This window comes from Argentina silus, assembly GCF_951799395.1.
Source record: "Argentina silus genome assembly, chromosome: 13".
Classification (NCBI taxonomy): Eukaryota; Metazoa; Chordata; class Actinopteri; order Argentiniformes; family Argentinidae; genus Argentina; species Argentina silus.
In genome coordinates, this window is record NC_139667.1 from 7,235,410 (window position 1) to 7,254,106 (window position 18,697).

Consider the following 18,697-nt stretch of genomic DNA (forward strand, 5'->3'; position numbering starts at 1 on the left):
TGGCTCAACAAAGGAGGAAACACAGAAAAACAACCAATTAAGCTTTTTGTGATGTGGCATTAATGAAGAATTAACTCAGTCATGCAGCAAGGCCAGGCAGACCATGCTAACACTCTAACACACACGCACACACACACACACACACACACACACACACACACACACACACACACACACACACACACACACACACACACACACAATAAAATGCAATTGAAATGTCAGCGTCTAACCCACCCTGTAGTATCTTCCTAATGACTTAAAATCAATGGATATTCTTACAAAATGATGCCTCAAGAGGGAAATGTGTCATCCCGGCCCAGACATACTTTAGATTCTCTTTGAAATACTGTCCAGCTAAGGGCTGTATACTACTGTACAGCCCATAACATGACTGGGTCATTGTATCTGTTGCCCATATGAAAACATGTGTTGGCAAGCTGAAAGTCATCACTGATGTCATTATGTATGGGATGTGACTATATGGCAAAGGTACTTCAGGTCTATGGTTGTAGGTGAAAAGGCACACCCATGAAGCTTCAACAGAGGATAGCACCTTTAGTACGGTTTAAGTTTTGCTTTTGGAGCCCCATCAACTAGCGCATAGTCTCGCTAGAATTGCAGTCACTGTACAGTTGAAGAGCACACATCAAAGATCACACAAAAAATAACTGCCTGTCGGCAACCGCCTTCACTTACGAGAATATTCCATTCATTAAATTCATGTAAAGTTGAAATAAAGAACAACAATGACTTTACGTGGAAAAGCCACAACAGAGATGCCCTAAACATCAATAAGTTATCTATACACCTCTTTACATAAGAGCATATCATGAACGATAGTACAAAATCTACTGGGATCCAGTCACCTACAGTGAGAGAGCCATTAGTAAGCAAGTTGCAGTAGCACCTTATTCAAATAGCCAATCAATTTAAGAGTGAAATATCAATCATCATCATCATCGTCGTCGTCACCATCTTCTTCATCACCACCAGCACCCATCATCATATTCACTATACAAGGTTCGTATTCTTACCAATAAGCAGAATAATTGTTCTATAACAGATGCAGCACAATTATACAGTATCATCCTTTCTGAGAGCTGCACGGTGGAGAAAGGCTGAAGAAATGGCCTGCTTCCAGCTGGATATAAGTAGACTGCAGTTACAAACTAGAGGGATAAGGATCACACAAGCAAAGCCACTGATAGCATCTCATGTACATCAACGAGGGAACAGTAGTAGTAATACAGTTGAGAGTCCATTGCTTTCTGCCAGGGATCATTGCATCCGTCAGCCTGTCCTCCTTATCTGCAGGCACTCCAGTGTACTAGCGCCCTCTAGTGTTCGCCCTGCTCCCCCTGGTTAACATAAAGGGAATTCACCTCTGTGCGCTTGTCAGTTTCATATATTACATATTGATGGTAACTGAGACATTGTGGATGAAGAAGTTTAGTGTGTGTGCGTGTGTGTACATGTGTGTGTGTGTGTGTGTGTGTGTGTGTGTACATGTGTGTAAGTGTGTTGTAGTGTGTGTGTGTGTGTGTGTCTGTGTGTGTATGGGGAGCAAGATGTTGTTTTTAGTCGATTTATTTCCCCATGGATGTGAAGTAACAAGTTCTTGACTGGAGCACAGTGATGTTAGTTAGAATATCAATTGCTTCTCAGTGAGCTATTTCTTTGAACAGCAGCCGGAGTAGATGGTACCATTTTATGTCCTCCAGAGATGGTAGTCTGGTTCACTTTCATCCATCAGAATTATGTACAGAGTAAACATGACAAACAAAAACAGAGTTGTAATGACGTTTTTTCCTTTTCCATTTTTCCCATTTTTTAGTCCAGAAGTCCAGTTGTGTCGCGGTCCAAACATGGCTCAGTCCTGGGGTCTCCTTCTATGCCATGGCTGGGGGTCAGATGGTTGAAGGCGGCAGGGGAGAGGGGTTGAAAGAGCCCTAGAGAGCCCAGGAATGAGCTGATGCCCCTTCTGTACTGCTGACTGTTTAACACACAGAGCCAGAGGGGTCCACTTCTCCTGGAGTGTAAAAATCTGGGACGGGCAAGCCAGTATGCAAGGTCACCTACACAATGAAAGAAAAACAACATCATTAACATATATTGTAATAATAATTTGATTACTTTGATATAATTTAAAATTTAATTAGACATTGATGGGGCCTACACTACACGTGATAATTCTTTGAACAAATTGAGGTGGAGAGATCTTTTTCAGCAAATAGAAAAACTGTAAAAAATAAAATGCCACTGTTTGGCCTACAGGTGGAGCTGTTGAGCCACGGTTTCATATGGTGAGACTGACTCAACTTACCCTACCGATGTCATGAGGCATTTGCAACTCCATTGTCATTACCAATACATATGAATATAGATGAGAAAGTTATCGACATGCATGCATAATTTCATAAATATTAATCACGACCATCCTCTTGCTTCAGGGGTCGGCACTTTGGTTGATATGATGTTGTTTCTGTGTTCGAGGACTAACCTGTACGTTGCGGTTTAGACTGATGGCAGGGTAGTAGATCCCCTCGACGCCCTCGAACGCCACAGGACCCTGCTGCTCGTCATTGATGAGGAAGAGGAGGATCCCCCGGGTGAAGTCCAGCAGCACTCCGATTGTGGCACCTTTACTGATGCCCCCGTCGGTCCTGACACAACACACAAAGAGATTAATCTAAACACTGTACATAGAAGGACAGTTTCCCAAACACAGATTAAACCAAGTCCTGGATGAAATCACACTTTCAATGGAGAATCTCCACTGAGGATGCCTTTTCGTCTAGCAGTAGGCTTAATCTGTGTCCGGGAAACCAGCCAATAAGGACGGTGTCCTGGATTCAGGTTAAATCAAGTTCTGGACAAAATCGAAAGCAGTCTAGGATTAGGCTAAACTAGGTACAGGAAACCATAGAGCATTAACCACAGAGTGAGCGACAGGTCAATTACCCACACATTACCCACATATTAAACATGAGGCACGGGGTAAATAGTATAGATATGATATCTACATACACAGTATGTAAAGGTGAGACTCTGATTCCAGTAGAGAATTTAGGAGCTCACACTGATTGGCTGGTTGTCTATTACTGTACCTGTTGGTGTGGGAGTTGTTGTGCATGAACCAGGAGCGGTTGTTGTCCACATACATGGCCCAGGCCTTGTCATCCTTCCCCAGCATAACATCCTTCAGGACGTCAACACGGGCAACCCCAAAGGCTGGGTCAGGGTGGTTGTCATAGCGATCCACTGTCATTTCCCAGTAGTGCACGCCACGGGAGAAGCCAGAGTTTCCCATCAACACCCTGTCATCGTAACTGTTGCACGTAACCGTCAGGTTGTCGTTGGAGAATATGATGTCAGGGTGGGCCGACGCAGGGTCGAAGGTGAACCAGGCAACTGCAGTATGCAGACAGACGTAAAGATATTTGTCAAACATATTCATTTATTAACCGTTTATTGCCCTAAACTACAGAGCTCAAGGTGTTATCAAATGGACTAATCAACTATCTGCTGTTAGATGATTATTGAGAAATGATTGAGTTGCAATGACACATACAGTACTGTATTACTATGTATTTTTTTCTGTGGTTAATTCTCTGGCTGTTGTTGTATGATAATGTTTAATCAAAGTTTGAAATATTTTGTCTAATATGGTTTTCTTTTGAAATTGGACCCATAACCACATCACAAGCAAAGCACGATGTTCACTGAGAAACATTATCTGCCATTTAGAACCAATGGTATGAGCATACTGTACTGAACACATACTGAACACTGCATAGAGATGATGGGACAAGAAGTTGGGGTAGGGTGAGGTAGGGTTACACTAGGCCACCTTGTGATGTAACAAGACCAAATGATGAGAATGACCACCTAATTAGACAAAAATACATAACACTTCTATCTATACAGTAGAGGCAATCAAATACCTACATGGTAAACAACTACAGTAGGAACCATTCAAGGAGTGGGCAGTTGCTTTCTTTGTGGGCACCAGAGGACTTGCTTTACATATTATCTTAAGATTCTTACATGATGTCGTTATAGTAATTGGACCTATCATATCTGGGTGTTTCAAGAGTAACAAAGCTATTGATTGGACGTCCACTGTAGCCCATATGACAGCAATTGCCAATTCCTTGTTTATCAAGTCAACGAGCACTCTGATGACACAGGCAATGATGAAGATTCTGTACATGTAGGTGCAGAGCAGAGGAGACATTCAGCACTGACATGTTAAAAGTGACCCATCCATACCTGTGGCTAGAGTTTGAATATCGCATGGGGGGAGTCCAGCTGAAATGTGAAATGCATGGAGTGAGTGAGTGTTTGTGTGTGTGTGTGTAAGAGAGAGAGAGAGAGAGAGAGAGAGAGAGAGAGAGAGAGAGAGAGATGTGAAAAAGCACAGTGTAGAGGTGGTGAGAGTGGAGGAGAGGGTAAAAGCAGGTTTGATCAGGGAAGCTGGTTCAGCTCAGTGGCTGTATCATCAGAGGGATGATCGCAGCACAATCCTGGGGATTAAGTTAAAGAGCTCCAGTAGAAGAAGGACATATTGTTCACGCTCAAAAATAGCCAAGCCGACCCCTTGCCACCTACTCTAAATCATGGATGACCTGTAAAAGGTGTTTATCAATATCATAGAAAAAATAACTTCAGGAGGGATGTCAAGACTATACACACAGCCTATAGGATTACTGAAGGTGAGAGAAAAAAGCTACTTCTGCTAATAAAACAACCCAGAGCAGGTGCTGAGGCCTCGGGGGAGAGGCGTGTCAGGGCTCACAGGTCCACTGAAGGATGACGAGCTCCCCTGTCTAAGCACAGCGGCATATCTAATGGCAAAGCAGGCGCATGGGAACTTAGTGCATACAAGCTCTTTTATACTATGTGTGCTATAGAGACATTAACATACGAATGGGAAGAGAGATCACTTACTCTCAGAGGTCTGCATGAACAGTGTTTTGCTGTACTGGCCCACCCCGCTGGCATTGAAGGCCTTGACTCTGGACATGTAGGTACTGTTGAAGTGTAGCCCATCCACTGTGCAGATGGTCTCCGTTCCTACGTACACTTCCTGTAAGGACATTCAAACTTCCTGTTAGCAAGACACACTTTGATGATGACATGACAGGTATACTTTGTCACGGAGATCTTTGTAACTTTATAACCTAACATTGAGATCATAAGTGTGTAAACTGTAGCTTGTTGTCACCCAAGGCAAACAGAGAGTGCATGCTTTATCTGTAATTCGAGAATGACCCATTTAAAATTGGTGGTGATGAGAGAGTGAGTTTGTACACTTGAGCGTGGGTAAAGCAGTGAACACGGTAGGGACAGTATAAATAGAACTGGCAGGGTCTGTGTTGCACTGCGTCTGTGATCAAGCATTAGTCAGATATCAGAGGAAAACTATCTCCCTCCACCACACACTTAGTTTGGGATGTTTGTTTTTGCATTTGAGTCGTATACAATCTACTTCTGCGTGCGTAGAGTTTTTACAGTTTAAATACTTTGCTATACAGTATATTTTGTGCACGTGTGTTGGTGTATTGCATATCCGTGCACGATGTGAGTGGTTAGTTTCTATAGCGGTGTGTGTGTGTGGCCAAATTGCAGGATAACACAGGATACACTGGACGCCAAGAGCAAAATGACTCCAAGCTGTGCAGCAGCAGTTTGGCACAGACTCCCCACCAATTAACACCTAGCGCGTCCATTTTGTGCATCTGTCTCCTGTTGTAAGTAAATATCTGCATACTATAGTAGCAGCAGGTATTGCCAAAAAAAAGTTTATATCCAGTGATAAGTTCAGGAGCCTGTCACAGATACCCCAGCCATTGTACTTGGGCATTGTTCAAAAGGAAAAAGCAACTCACTACAACAAAGCAAGGGGCCCACTGTGGCAGGGTCTTGGGAGGGACTTTAAAGGGTGGATTACACAGCTAACCTTTGTGAGCGCCTGTCTATAGCTTTGATCTTGGGATCCCACTTCCTGTGGGATCATCCCAGCTGTCAGCTGTGTTACGCGCCCTTCCCTCTGACACGGTGTCATTAAATTCCCTCTCAGTCACATGAGCTACCTATACCAATCAGAGCCTTGCATTCAGGCCCTACACACGACACCAGCAGTGACAAGTCGACCCTAGTGGGGGATTCAGTGACAATGCATTGCTTTCACATTCTCCTAGCTGCACTGATGCCCCCCCTGGCACCCCATAAAGGAACCTTTGTTTAAATAGCTCCGTGAAAGAGAGAGAGAGTTACTGTTCATTTATGGAAAGGTGAAGGCAGAATAATTCAAACCCAAATCAAGATTTATATATCTGTGTTTCGCAGAGTAAATGTTTACACTCTGCTTTAGTCGAGTAAGTACGTAGATACAGTATAGTCAGAATGGTTGGTTGTCATGGGGACACCCACCCTGAACTGGCCCCCCATCCCATCATCCAGCTCCAGGATGTATCCGTCCACGGTGATGGTGGAGAGAGGTGGCTGTTTCCATGACAGCGTGGCACTGTTGTTCTGAGTGCAGCATTCCTCCAGCTGGAGCATGGGGGCAGCTGGGACTGAGGAGGGAAATGAGGCCAGATTACACACAGCTTCACACACACACACACACAAACACACACACACACACACACACACAAACACACACACACACACACACACACAAACACACAAACACACACACACACACACACACACACACACACACACACACACACACACACAAACAAACACACACATATCAACACAAACCTAGACACAAGCTCTAGCTCTAATGCGCACTGCATGACTCTGCAATTAATTAAGCCTTTTCCGATAAGCAGACTTTCAATTGACCCATTTGTAACTACAGCCAATTAATCAACCCCTCTCTGGAAGATGAATGGCCAACATTCAGGGTAATGATCTGGTAGCACAGGAAAAGGAATAGATGTTTGAAATCTTCACCTTAGAGTATACTATATGAAGTTCAGCTTTGTTCTAAGTGCTCTGACCTTTACTGAACTGAACATGCTCAACTCCTACAGACACCAACAGTTTCTGCCCAAACATCTACAATATACAACATACTCCTCTACCTTTCATCTGCACAAACATCTACAATATACAACATACTCCTCTACCTTTCATCTGCACAAAGTCCAGCTGGTGGATGGTCTGTAGGAGGGGGCCGCTGTCCAGGGTCAGGTCAAAGTCGCTGGTCATCCTGGGGGTGAGGGTGCCCTTCCCCCATTGGCCCTCTGTCATGTGGACCCTCCTGATGAGGGCGTCGGAGATCTGAGGGGAGCACAGCATCACAGTGTCATCTCAGGGTAATTCTCAGAAACATCCCAAAACAAAACAACGGAATTAAACAGAATAAAAAAACTACTTCATTATCGTACTGAGCAAGGAGCAGCCTATCTACATAGCACAAAAACAAACATTCCTGGCAGAGCTTATCATCACTACAAATTACCAAATCAAATCCCCTCAGTAACGGTGATTTAGCTACAGGCCTGGGGTTCCAGTGAACCAGCAGATATGATCAGATCAGCTGTATGTCATTGTGTAGCTGCACAGACATACAACAGGGAGGGGGGACCCACCTGCAAGAAACCACTGGGGTCGTTCTCCTTGATGACCTCCAGACAGTACTCCATCAGCCCAGTTGTCTGACGCAGCTTCACCGTGCAATGGGAGATCTGATCCCTCACCACCTGGGAGGGGGGACAGAGGGGGGGATTTTTGTTTATGAAAGATGAACAATGGACAAAGATGTGGGGATAACACATTGTTTGGGGGCAATGGGGAGATGACTTAGGTTCAGTGACCGGACATCAGAGAGAAGGACAGATTGTCAGGGGAGAAGAAGACGAAAAAAGGAAAAGGAAAATGAAGGGGAAGTGACACAGTATTTTCATAGACCCCTTAGTCACCATCACCGGTTGATGCATCTCATCCCACACTGCTTTGAGTGGCAGAGATTCACATTCTGCTGTGGGGAACTGCACTGATAATGTCCAAATGCCTCAATTTCAACATTTCAAAAATCAGTGTAGGTGCTGGACCAGGGTTGCTAGGTAACAGTACTTCACTGCTTCTATCCAAACAGCTCCAGGGCTAGGAAGAGCCTCAGTGCGATGAAACGAATTTAAAATGAATCTGATGTGAACCACGCATGCATGCATGCATGCACACATGCACGCACGTGTGCACACACACACACACACACACACACACACACACACACACACACACACACACACACACACACACAGCTAACCTTCATTGTGATAAATTCACTGTAATCCATCTATTCATCAATACCCAACGTGAAGAGGATTGTCACAAAGTTCGACCTGTTTTTCTATACAGTACGTGAGGCTTGTGGACTCGCCTCACCCCAGGACTCTGATGATTTGGGCTTGTCTATGTTCCCCTGGCCCCGGGCCCAGTCTGCGGTGCTGTGTCAGGGCCGGACAATCCACACCCCTGCAGTGGCCTGGCACAGCTCCAGGAGGTGCTTCTCACCGCTGTTGCTGCCTGTTTAACGGCCGAGTTAAAAAAAAAAAAACTCCCCCTCCTGTCCTCTCCCCCCTTCTCCCAATCCCACCACGACCCAGACAATCTCAGCACTGAGTGATCTGCTTACAAAGCAGTTTCTCTCAGCATTCCAGTCATTCAGCCTGAAATCTCACATCAGCTTGAGACAAAGATATTAAACTGCTACAGACAATATCACCCACTCCAGCTGATGAACTGATGACGAGCGCAGGGTGGATTCATTCTTCTTGGTTATGTCAGGGGGAGGGAATTTAATTTAGAAAGAGAGAGAGAGAGAGAGAAGAGAGAAACAGAGAAGAGACATAGAGAGAGAGAGAGAGAGAGAGAGAGAGAGAGAGAACACACAAATGAATGAGATGGGGGACGACAGTGTGTGAGAGAGAGGGAGAGAATGTGCGCATGTGTGTGCATGTGAGAGTGAGAGAGAGAGAGAGAGAGAGAGAGAGAGAGAGAGAGAGAACAGTGGGAGAGGTGTAGGGGTAGAGGACAGAGCTGTCTAAGTGGGCCAGTGTCTCTGCAGCAGCAGGGAAGGAGGAGATGAATGGAGACCGGAGCCAGTGGGGCCAGGAACACGTCCTCTCTGAGACACATGTGGTTGGGGTAATTAAACACTGTCACACAAATTCAGCAGCACCCCTAAAATGGTCCCAGATAGAGGCAGGGCAGGTCAAAAATAAGAGCAGAGAGTGAGACTGTGATACTGTAGAGTGTCCAATTGAACATTCACCACATACAGATATCATATCTGGTTTGAACAGAATCATTGTACAGTGAGCACTGCCTGTGTGAAGTCAACCAAAATAACACTGGAGGATAAGGCAAAACGGGGATATGTACTGTAGAGAGCCAATATCTGTCCGCTATATATATGCATTTGTGGTTTTGTTAGATTTTGTGTATCTCTGTAATAGCTTGTCCCCTTCCCTCTGTTGTAATTATGAGGCCACTGCGGCACTCGGGGCTCCAGTGAGTAGCTGCAGTCTCTCAAACTGCTTCAGGAGGCCATTCTGCTATCCAACAGCATGGGCTCACCTCCAGGTTTCCATATTAAGCTTAAACCACTCAGATTGTGATGTGTGCTCAGGTTGCTGGGCATACATCACAGCTACAAAGATGGGCAACTCTTCTTCAACAACTCTATAGGGGCCTACTCTGCACTCCAGTTCCGAACACTCTGGTCTCATCATCATCCTGTTCTTCCTACTGTATTCATGTTTGATACATTCTATAGAAGCGTTGCTTTGAATCCTACAGCGACAGGGACATTCTGCGGGGCTGTGAGACCGTAGCACACAGGTAACAATAACAACCATGAATTGTCATTACTCCTCAGCAGCGATAATGAAAACACTCATGACATTGCTTTTCCTATCGATGAATAGATAAACAGACATTCAGAGCTATTGCTGCCGGCGAAAATTCCATTCACGTCGATAGAATAAATGGTTCCCCTCCGGCAGACTCTATACAGTATTCTCCAGAAGACTCTTATCTCCATCCATCAGCCACAGAACACCTTCCCCCTGTCTGAGTGAGTGCAGAGAGCCATTGATGATGGCCTCGGGGGAGAAGGGGACTCCAGGGATATACACACTGTAACACAGCAGTGGATGGGTGAACAGACAGCAGATTTTTAAAGAGGGAATAAATAAAAATAAAAAGCCTCTGAGCTCTTCGTATTAGAGAAACCTGGCTGTGCATCCCTTAGGGCAGGGTATGGAATGACTAAGACCACAGCACAACGTCAGAGGACAGCCTTACAGTGCAGTGCACTGGGCATTGCTCTGATCGTCAATGGAATCACAGAGCTGAGCCAGTACTTATGATGTCGCTAGATGGTGAGACTTTCATATTAGCAGCTAGGGCTGACCCTATGGTTAATCCACACTAAGAGAAAGGCATCTTCATCCCAGAGGAAGACCGTGTAGTGGCAACTACAGTGTTCCAGAGGGTGCAAGGATGGTATGCTGTACTATGATTGGTTGGCTCAGAAGTTACGCATGCTTTTGCATAAGTGTGTGTGTGTGTGTGTGTGTGTGTGTGTGTGTGTGTGTGTGTGTGTGTGTGTGTGTGTGTGTGTGTGTGTGTGTGTGTGTGTGTGTGTGTGTCTGTGTGTGTCTGTGTGTGTGTGTGTGTTTTATAGTACTTGACATTTAAGATAAATGGAGGGATGGGAAAAAGACAATTGAAGGCTTTCATAATGCCTCAGCATGACAAGCTGAGTGCTACCGCCTCTGCTATCTTTAATAATAACAGCTAAGAAGAACCCCAACCTGATGTTATGAAAAATGAACCTGAGTCATGTTTCTGAGGACTTTTCGCCTCCACAGGTTTGACAACAAGCTCTCCACATCCTGCTCACCATGGAGACGGGCCTCTGGCGTCAGTGAGTTTGTCTCAGAGACCAGAGGAGAGGAACAGGCAAAAAAAACAAAACAGGCTTGAATAGCTCTCTATGAGAAGACAGTCCAGCTACAAGGCTACAGCAACCGCACTTAACCAGCTCGGTGGTTTTAAGGTTTGTTCAAAGCATGATATAATCCATGTTTACATAAGCAACCTGGAGAACATCAATCAGCAAATTTCTGTGGCTTTTTGGTACAGTAGATACAGCTTCTGGCATTTTTCTCAAAGTAACGCAGCTACCTCAAAAGAGATAACTATTTTTTTTCTCATCGGGCTGCTAAATTTTCAGGGTGTACAAAATTATAGCTTCATAGTACTAGCTACATTCATAGATAGCCTAGCCGAGAGATGTAAATTAATCTACCTCGATTAGTCAAATGTTAATGGACCAGAAAACATCCTCTCAACTGGCCCTGTCAGGAGGTCTCCAATTACCCTTCCTGTACTTAGAAGCCAAGCCCCATGTCTCATGTTTAACAAAGCCCCACGATGTCTGTCTGACATGATCCACACTCACAATAGGGAGGAGCTTTAATGAGGATTACTGACAATTCCCTGTAAATGGAAAATATAGAGGATGCACCTGTGCAGTCTCTAGAACAGTGTTTTGCATGTGGAATAGATGTCTTTATGTGTAGTTCATTAAGAAGCATTTCTCCCTTACTTGAGATGCAACCCCCTTGGCGAAGCATGAAACGTGTGTGTGTGTGTGTGTGTGTGTGTGTGTGTGTGTGTGTTTGTATGTGTGTGTGTCCATGCACGCATGTATGTAGGCACATGCTGTGTTTTGCAATCAACCCCACATGTGTGAAACCTTAATTCCACAGACCACCCAGGCATGAAATTGGATGGTGTATGGCACCAATGTATCTCCCCCTCCTCCTCTTGTGTCAACTCTTGAGATACAGAATGCAGGGGAATAAACTGGAACTATAAAATCATGTTCTGAGCAGCTCACTGTTCCATGTCTTACATCTCTGCACTTAAACAAATATGACATTGAATATAAATATGACATCTTTCTTTGTTCGTATGAAGTAAAACTTCCCCATCTACAGTACCACACCCCTCTAAATGTGAGTCAAGGAGTTTACAACACAGTACGTCTCCATTATATAACATTTAAAACTGAGGTCTTATGCTAATTCTGTGTGTTTCTTTATTCATCAGATTCATAACTCCATGAATGCCCCAGGGCTTGGTCCTGTGCGCTCACCTTGAGCTTGTGCTCGTGCTCCTTGTTGACGCGGGACAGCAGCTGGGCCTTGCGACGGTTCAGGGCATCAATGAGGGCGTCACACTGTGCCACCAGACAAGCCTCAAACTCCACCCCGTTCTCCTACAGGACAGATACACAGGGGCTAGGACACTGCAGTACAGGCCACAGGCAAAGAGACTCTGACAGAGAAACATGGGGACTAATGGATCCTTGAGCAGGCATTTATGGACAGACAGAGAACAGGTAAAGGCAGACATACAGACACACTCAAAAAGGCTGGATAGATTCTGTCAACGGCATACAGAGACAAACAGACAGGAAACATGTAGACTAACACTCCTAAAACAAAGAGGAAATCTGACAGACAGACAGAGATAGAGTGAGAAAGGGAGAGAGAGAGAGAGAGAGAGAGAGAGAGAGAGAGTGAGAGAGAGAGAGAGAGTGAGAGAGAGAGAGAGAGCGATATTGACAGACACACAGACAATGTGAGCCCTATTTCATGCTGACAACTGACATTTAAATGAGAGAGGAGAACGTGGGAGACCACAGGGACAGGAACATTAGAGGGGAGAGTAGTAGCAATGTTCTTGGTATTTTGTCATTTGAAATGGTTGACTGTAACCTACAGTACAGTCGACCTTTAATGGGCAGAGAAGGTTCCTTTGAGATCTGCTTCTCATGTAGATCTTATCTTATCTGGTGTCATCACACGGAGAGGGCAGGAACAACCATCAAGGTGAAGAAGCACCAAGTGTTTGATTGTGTTGTGTAGAGAATCAGTACATGTTCAGGCCTGGCCATCCCACCCAGCTCTACTCCTCCTCTCCACTCCTCCTCTCCACTCCTCCTCTCCACTCCTCCTCTTCCTCTCTTTGGTGGTGACCTCACCTTCAATGTTCCCCACCCTGACGTCACTAGTAAGGGTCGCCCTGGAGCGTCAGCCGGCTGTGTGACAAGAAGACGGATCAGAGTGGACATCTAATCCCATTTCCACCCCTCCTAATCTGGCCATGGCCTTATCTCCACACAGTGGAACATGTCGGGAGACTAGTACAACATACTGTATGACACCCAATGTTTTACCATATTCACTGTTGCTGAGTGGCTCTATAACACTCAGGGCAAAGTTAATTAATCATACATAGGGAGTGACCTTATGTAATATCCATATGATTAAACAATGCCTACAGGATGATATGGTGTGATGTGTTTGTTTGCTTGTTTGTTTGTGTCTGTCTTTGTGGTATGCCTGTGGTGGAGTGCCTGAGGGAAGAGAGGAGCTTGACCATGGAAGGGTGGGGGGCGGGGGGTGAGAGTATAGGGAGGAGCTACAGTATGTAGAGGGAGGAGCTGTGTGACTGTACCTGGATGTGCTGCACCATGTTCCTCAGCTGCACCAGGAACTCCTTGGCCTCTGTGGCCCTGTCCGACAGGATGTTGAGAGCCTGGGAGAGCTGGCCCTGCGGGTGAGAGGGCAAGAGAGCATGAGGAGAGGCAGAAACATGGACATTTGACACAAATGATTCAGAATGGACAAATATTCTGCCTGACTCCATCTTCCCAGCATCAGAGTCTGTCACAGTGTTAGGCATACTCATAATTGAAAAAACACGACAAGACATCTGCAATGATGTCTGAATGCAGGTGGAATGGAATGGCTTCCTTACAAGCGTCACCTTTTCATAATTTTTCCAACTCCGTATTTTATCTCCCTTAGGGATGACGGGTGTGAGCTGAGCTCTGTGCCCTGGCCGGCGCTGACATTTGTTCCATATCCTGCACGTAACAGGAAATGCCTCTGCCGTAGTTGTGTGTTATGACACACAAACGTCCTTGTTTGGATAGCATGGAGCTGAGGGGAGGGGAGGTCGAGTATACATAAATGGGGTTGTGTGAACAGGGAGGTGATGAAGTGAGAGGCCGCGGCCTGCCCCCACCTCCTAACTCAGCGCTGGGAACCCAGTTCGGTTGAGTAGGTTGGAAAGCCGCCAAGTGAGGGGCTTGTTATCTTTCGGGAAGACTGAGGCGGAAAAGAGGGTGCTCGGCTTTATCCAGCCAGAAAATAACCTTAGTTCCGGAATGCAGCAATAAAACCAGCACCAAACTAATACAGTGAAAAATCCTGTGAAAACAACCCATGACACCCTTTGTCAACCTAACTCCTCTACAGTACGTCAACCCCACTTCGCTGTGTCAACCCCACTCCTCTGTGTCAACTCCACCCCACTGTCTGCAAAGGAGGAGAAGATGGCCTTTGACCCCAGGGTTTGGGAAACCATGGCAGCTGCTGTTAAGAGTGACCCCACTGTGCCATGGGACTGTCTGTGGCAACAGCTGCGCAAAGAGTGAACATACACTTCAAGTATCATGTAGGACTTCAGATAACTTCCTCTGTGGCAGCTTGGGACTCACATTTCAATATCCCATGACCCCCATAATAGAACATAGGGTATTGGACATGGGATAGACTAGTAGACCATGGGCATGGGATGAAATGAAACACATAGAGAAGCTAGATACAGGGATAATTTCGGTGAGCCCTACTTTCTGTGAGGTATTTCTCCAAGGAGTCTCTTTCTGGGTCCCTGCACCACAAATCAATCTACTCCATTTCCATCGGATCACCAAGCAGCCAACAAGGTTTAGAGATCCTGTCAATCATACTCCCAAAACAATCTATGCTCTGCCAAAACAACTCCTCAGCTCCTATCCCTTCCTCACATTCAGTCCATCAGCACACCTGTGCACAACTGCCCCTTCAGCCATGCTTTATTGGACCCCTTTTTTATCTCTCACAGGCTGTTCTAATTTCCCTCTCTCCCTCCCTCTCTGAATCAATGACAAGCGATCCGTGTGCACTCGCCTTGTTAACAGTCACTGTGTGTTCGGTGACAGAGCAGAGTCTCCCTGCCACACTGATGAAATGTGCGCGGTTGATTGTCTGGAGGCGTTTTTCCGCAGTGTCTGTTAGTAAGCATGTACGCTCCTCAAAACCAGGTCAAAACGTGTGATGCAAGTTAAGGCCTGTTTTTCCACCACTGAAGGATACTGGCTGTTTTGAAAAGATGACAGTTGGTGCCATGGTTGGCAGGTCAGCATACAGAAAAACAACCTTCAGCTATTGAGGGGTGAAAGATCTCAACGGGGTAGAACCCTCACTTCACAGCGTGAGATCAGATATTTGACTTACAATGGGGCAATAATAAAGAGATTTAAGTGGCTTCTCAGACTGACTCATCAGTGGTGTGGTATTAGCAATGGCTTATCTTACATGATATATTCATCTCATAACCCCTTGGATTTGCATTTTTATTTCATTGAGGGAAACAGAACGCATTAAGCCATGGCGAAGAAAAACGAGCCATCGTTTTTTAAGGGTGGTCGATCAATATCCTTTGGGGACAAAAACTCCATCCTTGGGTTTGACATACAGTGAATCTCCATATGCATTAGTTGAATGTGAGTTACAGTGTGCCTCCGAGGATAAGAGAATCACTGGCAGCCAGGCAAAGAAACATAAACAACATTTTGTATGCTACATTAGGGGCACTGATAAGGATGTTGGAATGTTTGGAATGAGACCCAATCGTGGTTTCACAGGGGGGCCTTAGGATGTCCCTGCTATTTGGGGAGGGCGGGGGGGTAATCATCTCAGTAATTAAGACGAGTGAGAACACGTGCTCATCGTGAATAATTCACTCCAAGCTCTGGGGCCATTCCGCATGTTTCATTTTCCCTCCACGGTCGAGCGAACAAGCCAATCTGTCACAGGAAAGCGTGGATGTCAGGGAGGCGTCAGAGCCAATTTGGATTAAAGCCCCCAACAGCAAGTGGCCTGTTTTGTACCACAAGGAAGGAGAGAAATGGGTAGGTGTAATAATGTCACTTATTTAAAGCCTCAAAACGGATCCAGCAGTGAAATCTTCCTTCTGCTGTGTGAACTCATTAACCACGGCTGTAGCTCTCCGCATTATGCCTGGGTTTCACACTGACTGGAGCGCAACAGTTGGAGGGCAAAGATAGCTCCTGGTTCCCATGACCTATTTTCCAAAAGCTACATTCAGAGAAAGAATCAAACAAACTTTATTAGTTCACTGCTCTACAGAGCTTCTATAAGTGTGGGTTTTCTCACTGGTCTTGGATAGAGGACCTGCACATGTTTATACGCTTTTTCTTTAAGGGAATTGTATCTGGTTTAACATACAGAGGTATTGATGACTTCTTGAGAAAACATCAGCACTTCACAAATCAAGTTTGCACTCACTATGCAGATAAATAAGCTTGTTAGCATATACTGTTGGACACTTGACTTGTGAGGTGCTGATGTTATCATACACCGTAGCTCTGCTCAACCAATGTCAAACAGGGTGAATGCTACACGGCTCAGATCAGAAGAGCTCATACACCGCAGCCCTGAGAGAGTCTGGCTTGAAATATTAAGTGGACCAGTTTAAGCCCTTCGCTGTTTGGGGAACCTTCTCAAGTTAACAAATTGAGAGCTTACACCATCTAACATGTTGGATCAACAGAGCTTCCGATACCTCTCCTTGTTCAACCAGATACAATGTATCCCCCTCCCCCACAAGCAAACCCTATGTGGCCGATACATTATTTATTTGTTATTTCTGCAGTCATCAATAATGCATCCGAAATCATTAACACTACACATACAAAGTGTCATACCCTGGACAATAAAGGAGGCTTTAAAGCGCCCGAAGACACATCGAATCCCAATTTGGTGTATACCTGGGATGGTACGGGGCGAATTAGGACAGAGAAATATACTATTGTGGTCAAAAATAGCTGGTGATGATTGTCCAGTGTTGATGATGTACCTTTTATCTACTTACTGTACAAAGGACCCTTTCTAACTATAACTATAGAACTGAGAGGGTTGTCAAGATATCCTGAGGAAAAATAGCATGCTTTTAGTGTTACTCTCATAACACGGTTGAGTTCATTGGTAATTGAGCCCATCTGGTCAGCCAGCAACAGGTGTGGCTCATTGCAATCAAGGGCAGGGTCATTGTTGCTACAGTACAGTATAAAACCTGTCTTATTCCTCCCCTTCATTTTGTATCTCATTCCGGCCTGGTTATTTCCATGCTCCCTACATGATTTTAACTAACCTATTTTCATAGTTGCCTGAGGACCTCCCCTCCTGATACAAAAAGGTAGTGTACTGTGGTCTGGTTGTTTTCCCTTTTATAGGCTAGTCCTCCGCGTTACCTTCTAAAAGCAGAGTTGTACCACACTGTTCGTTCCCAACCAACCCAGAGGACCAACCCCTCCAGGAGGTGTGAGCTAGGACAGCCTGGGTTAGAGGACTAACCACAGAGGAGTGTGGTTGCCATGAAGATAGCAGCCTTGGTGACAAACTAACCCAGGGATTTCAAACAGGAAGAGTCCCTCTGCATGTGCTGACTGGGAGGAGCGTGTAATTACATAAGTGCTTCTTAACGACCCTCAGCAGACCAAGACGACCAAGCGTTACACACACACACACACACACACACACACACACACACACACACACGCACACACACCCTGAGGTGGCTCTCCCCCACTGCTCCACACAGCAGGCCTGTGGTTCTGCTGCCAAGTTAACTCAGTCAAACCAGCCTGCATGTCTCCAACACATTTGCCTCGCCTCGTCAATCAAAGGAAATAACAGAAAGTGATGATGGAGCAGTAGGGCTGGGTTGAGTGAACACTAGCTGTTCACAGGCTGGCTTTATTTTCACATGCAACCAGTGGCCTCATTTTGGATAGTAACGTATCAAAGGAGCCTCCATATGAGGGAGGGTAATGAACCATCCTGTTTAACAATGTAGCGTTATAGTCAAGAACACTGTGATACCAACTTTTAGGGACTCATCTGTCCAAAAACAATTCCTTCTTGTATTGTCGTTAGCCACTGCCAAAGAAAAAAAAGGCATGAAGTGGATTTCGTGACATTTATAGTTTACTCCAATTCCCTGCCTTTAGCAAGCTGAAACGTTCAGCTGCTGCTCTGCTTCTCTCCCTAACAGACATCAAAAACAATGAACCGGCTCCAAAAACAAAACAATGTATTCGATGCTGGTCACCGGTAAATGCAAAGGACAGGTTTCTGATTCACTGACCAAAATGAATGAAATCCAGGCACAGTGTCAGATCCTATCATGCAATCTTCATGAGTGAGTGTCAGTGCATAAAACAAACCTAGCCTTCAGCTACTACAGTCTATGAGGCATAAGGGGCATGTTAGGTCTCTCTGCATCTCCCTATCCAATTATGTTTACACCGTTAATCTCTTTACACGGCAGATGGGTAAATATCACAGCATCTTATGGTATCACAGCTTCTTATAGTATCAAACCATGCGCCTTTCAGACATCCCACCCCCTGCTGAATCTCATTCTCTTCCCATGGTAGTCCTTTGTCCTCCTGCTCATCTCATATCGTTGGATCAGTCTTCGCTATCTTTAAGAATCTGATAATTATGTTTTTCTGCAATCA

At 45.3% G+C, this 18,697-nt stretch overlaps 1 protein-coding gene across 11 annotated transcripts in view; it reads right to left on the bottom strand.

Moving 5' to 3' along the window:
• Positions 1-1,946: 1,946 nt before the first annotated feature.
• Positions 1,947-18,697, bottom strand: part of trim9 (tripartite motif containing 9) — a gene marked incomplete at its 5' end in the record, with an annotated part of 21,747 nt that continues 4,996 nt past the window's right edge. The window contains 10 exons of one of the 11 annotated variants that reach the window (XM_083682834.1): positions 1,947-2,078; positions 2,504-2,666; positions 3,111-3,414; positions 4,276-4,314; positions 4,954-5,092; positions 6,439-6,584; positions 7,149-7,302; positions 7,614-7,724; positions 12,194-12,316; positions 13,561-13,656. In XM_083682834.1, the coding sequence (XP_083538960.1) occupies positions 2,001-2,078; positions 2,504-2,666; positions 3,111-3,414; positions 4,276-4,314; positions 4,954-5,092; positions 6,439-6,584; positions 7,149-7,302; positions 7,614-7,724; positions 12,194-12,316; positions 13,561-13,656 (1,353 nt within the window). In that variant the 3' untranslated portion in view covers positions 1,947-2,000. Of the gene's footprint in view, positions 2,079-2,503; positions 2,667-3,083; positions 3,415-4,275; positions 4,315-4,953; positions 5,093-6,438; positions 6,585-7,136; positions 7,303-7,613; positions 7,725-12,193; positions 12,317-13,560; positions 13,657-18,697 lie in introns of all 11 variants that reach the window. The other 10 variants (XM_083682831.1, XM_083682836.1, XM_083682839.1 and 7 more) reach the window with 10 other exon arrangements.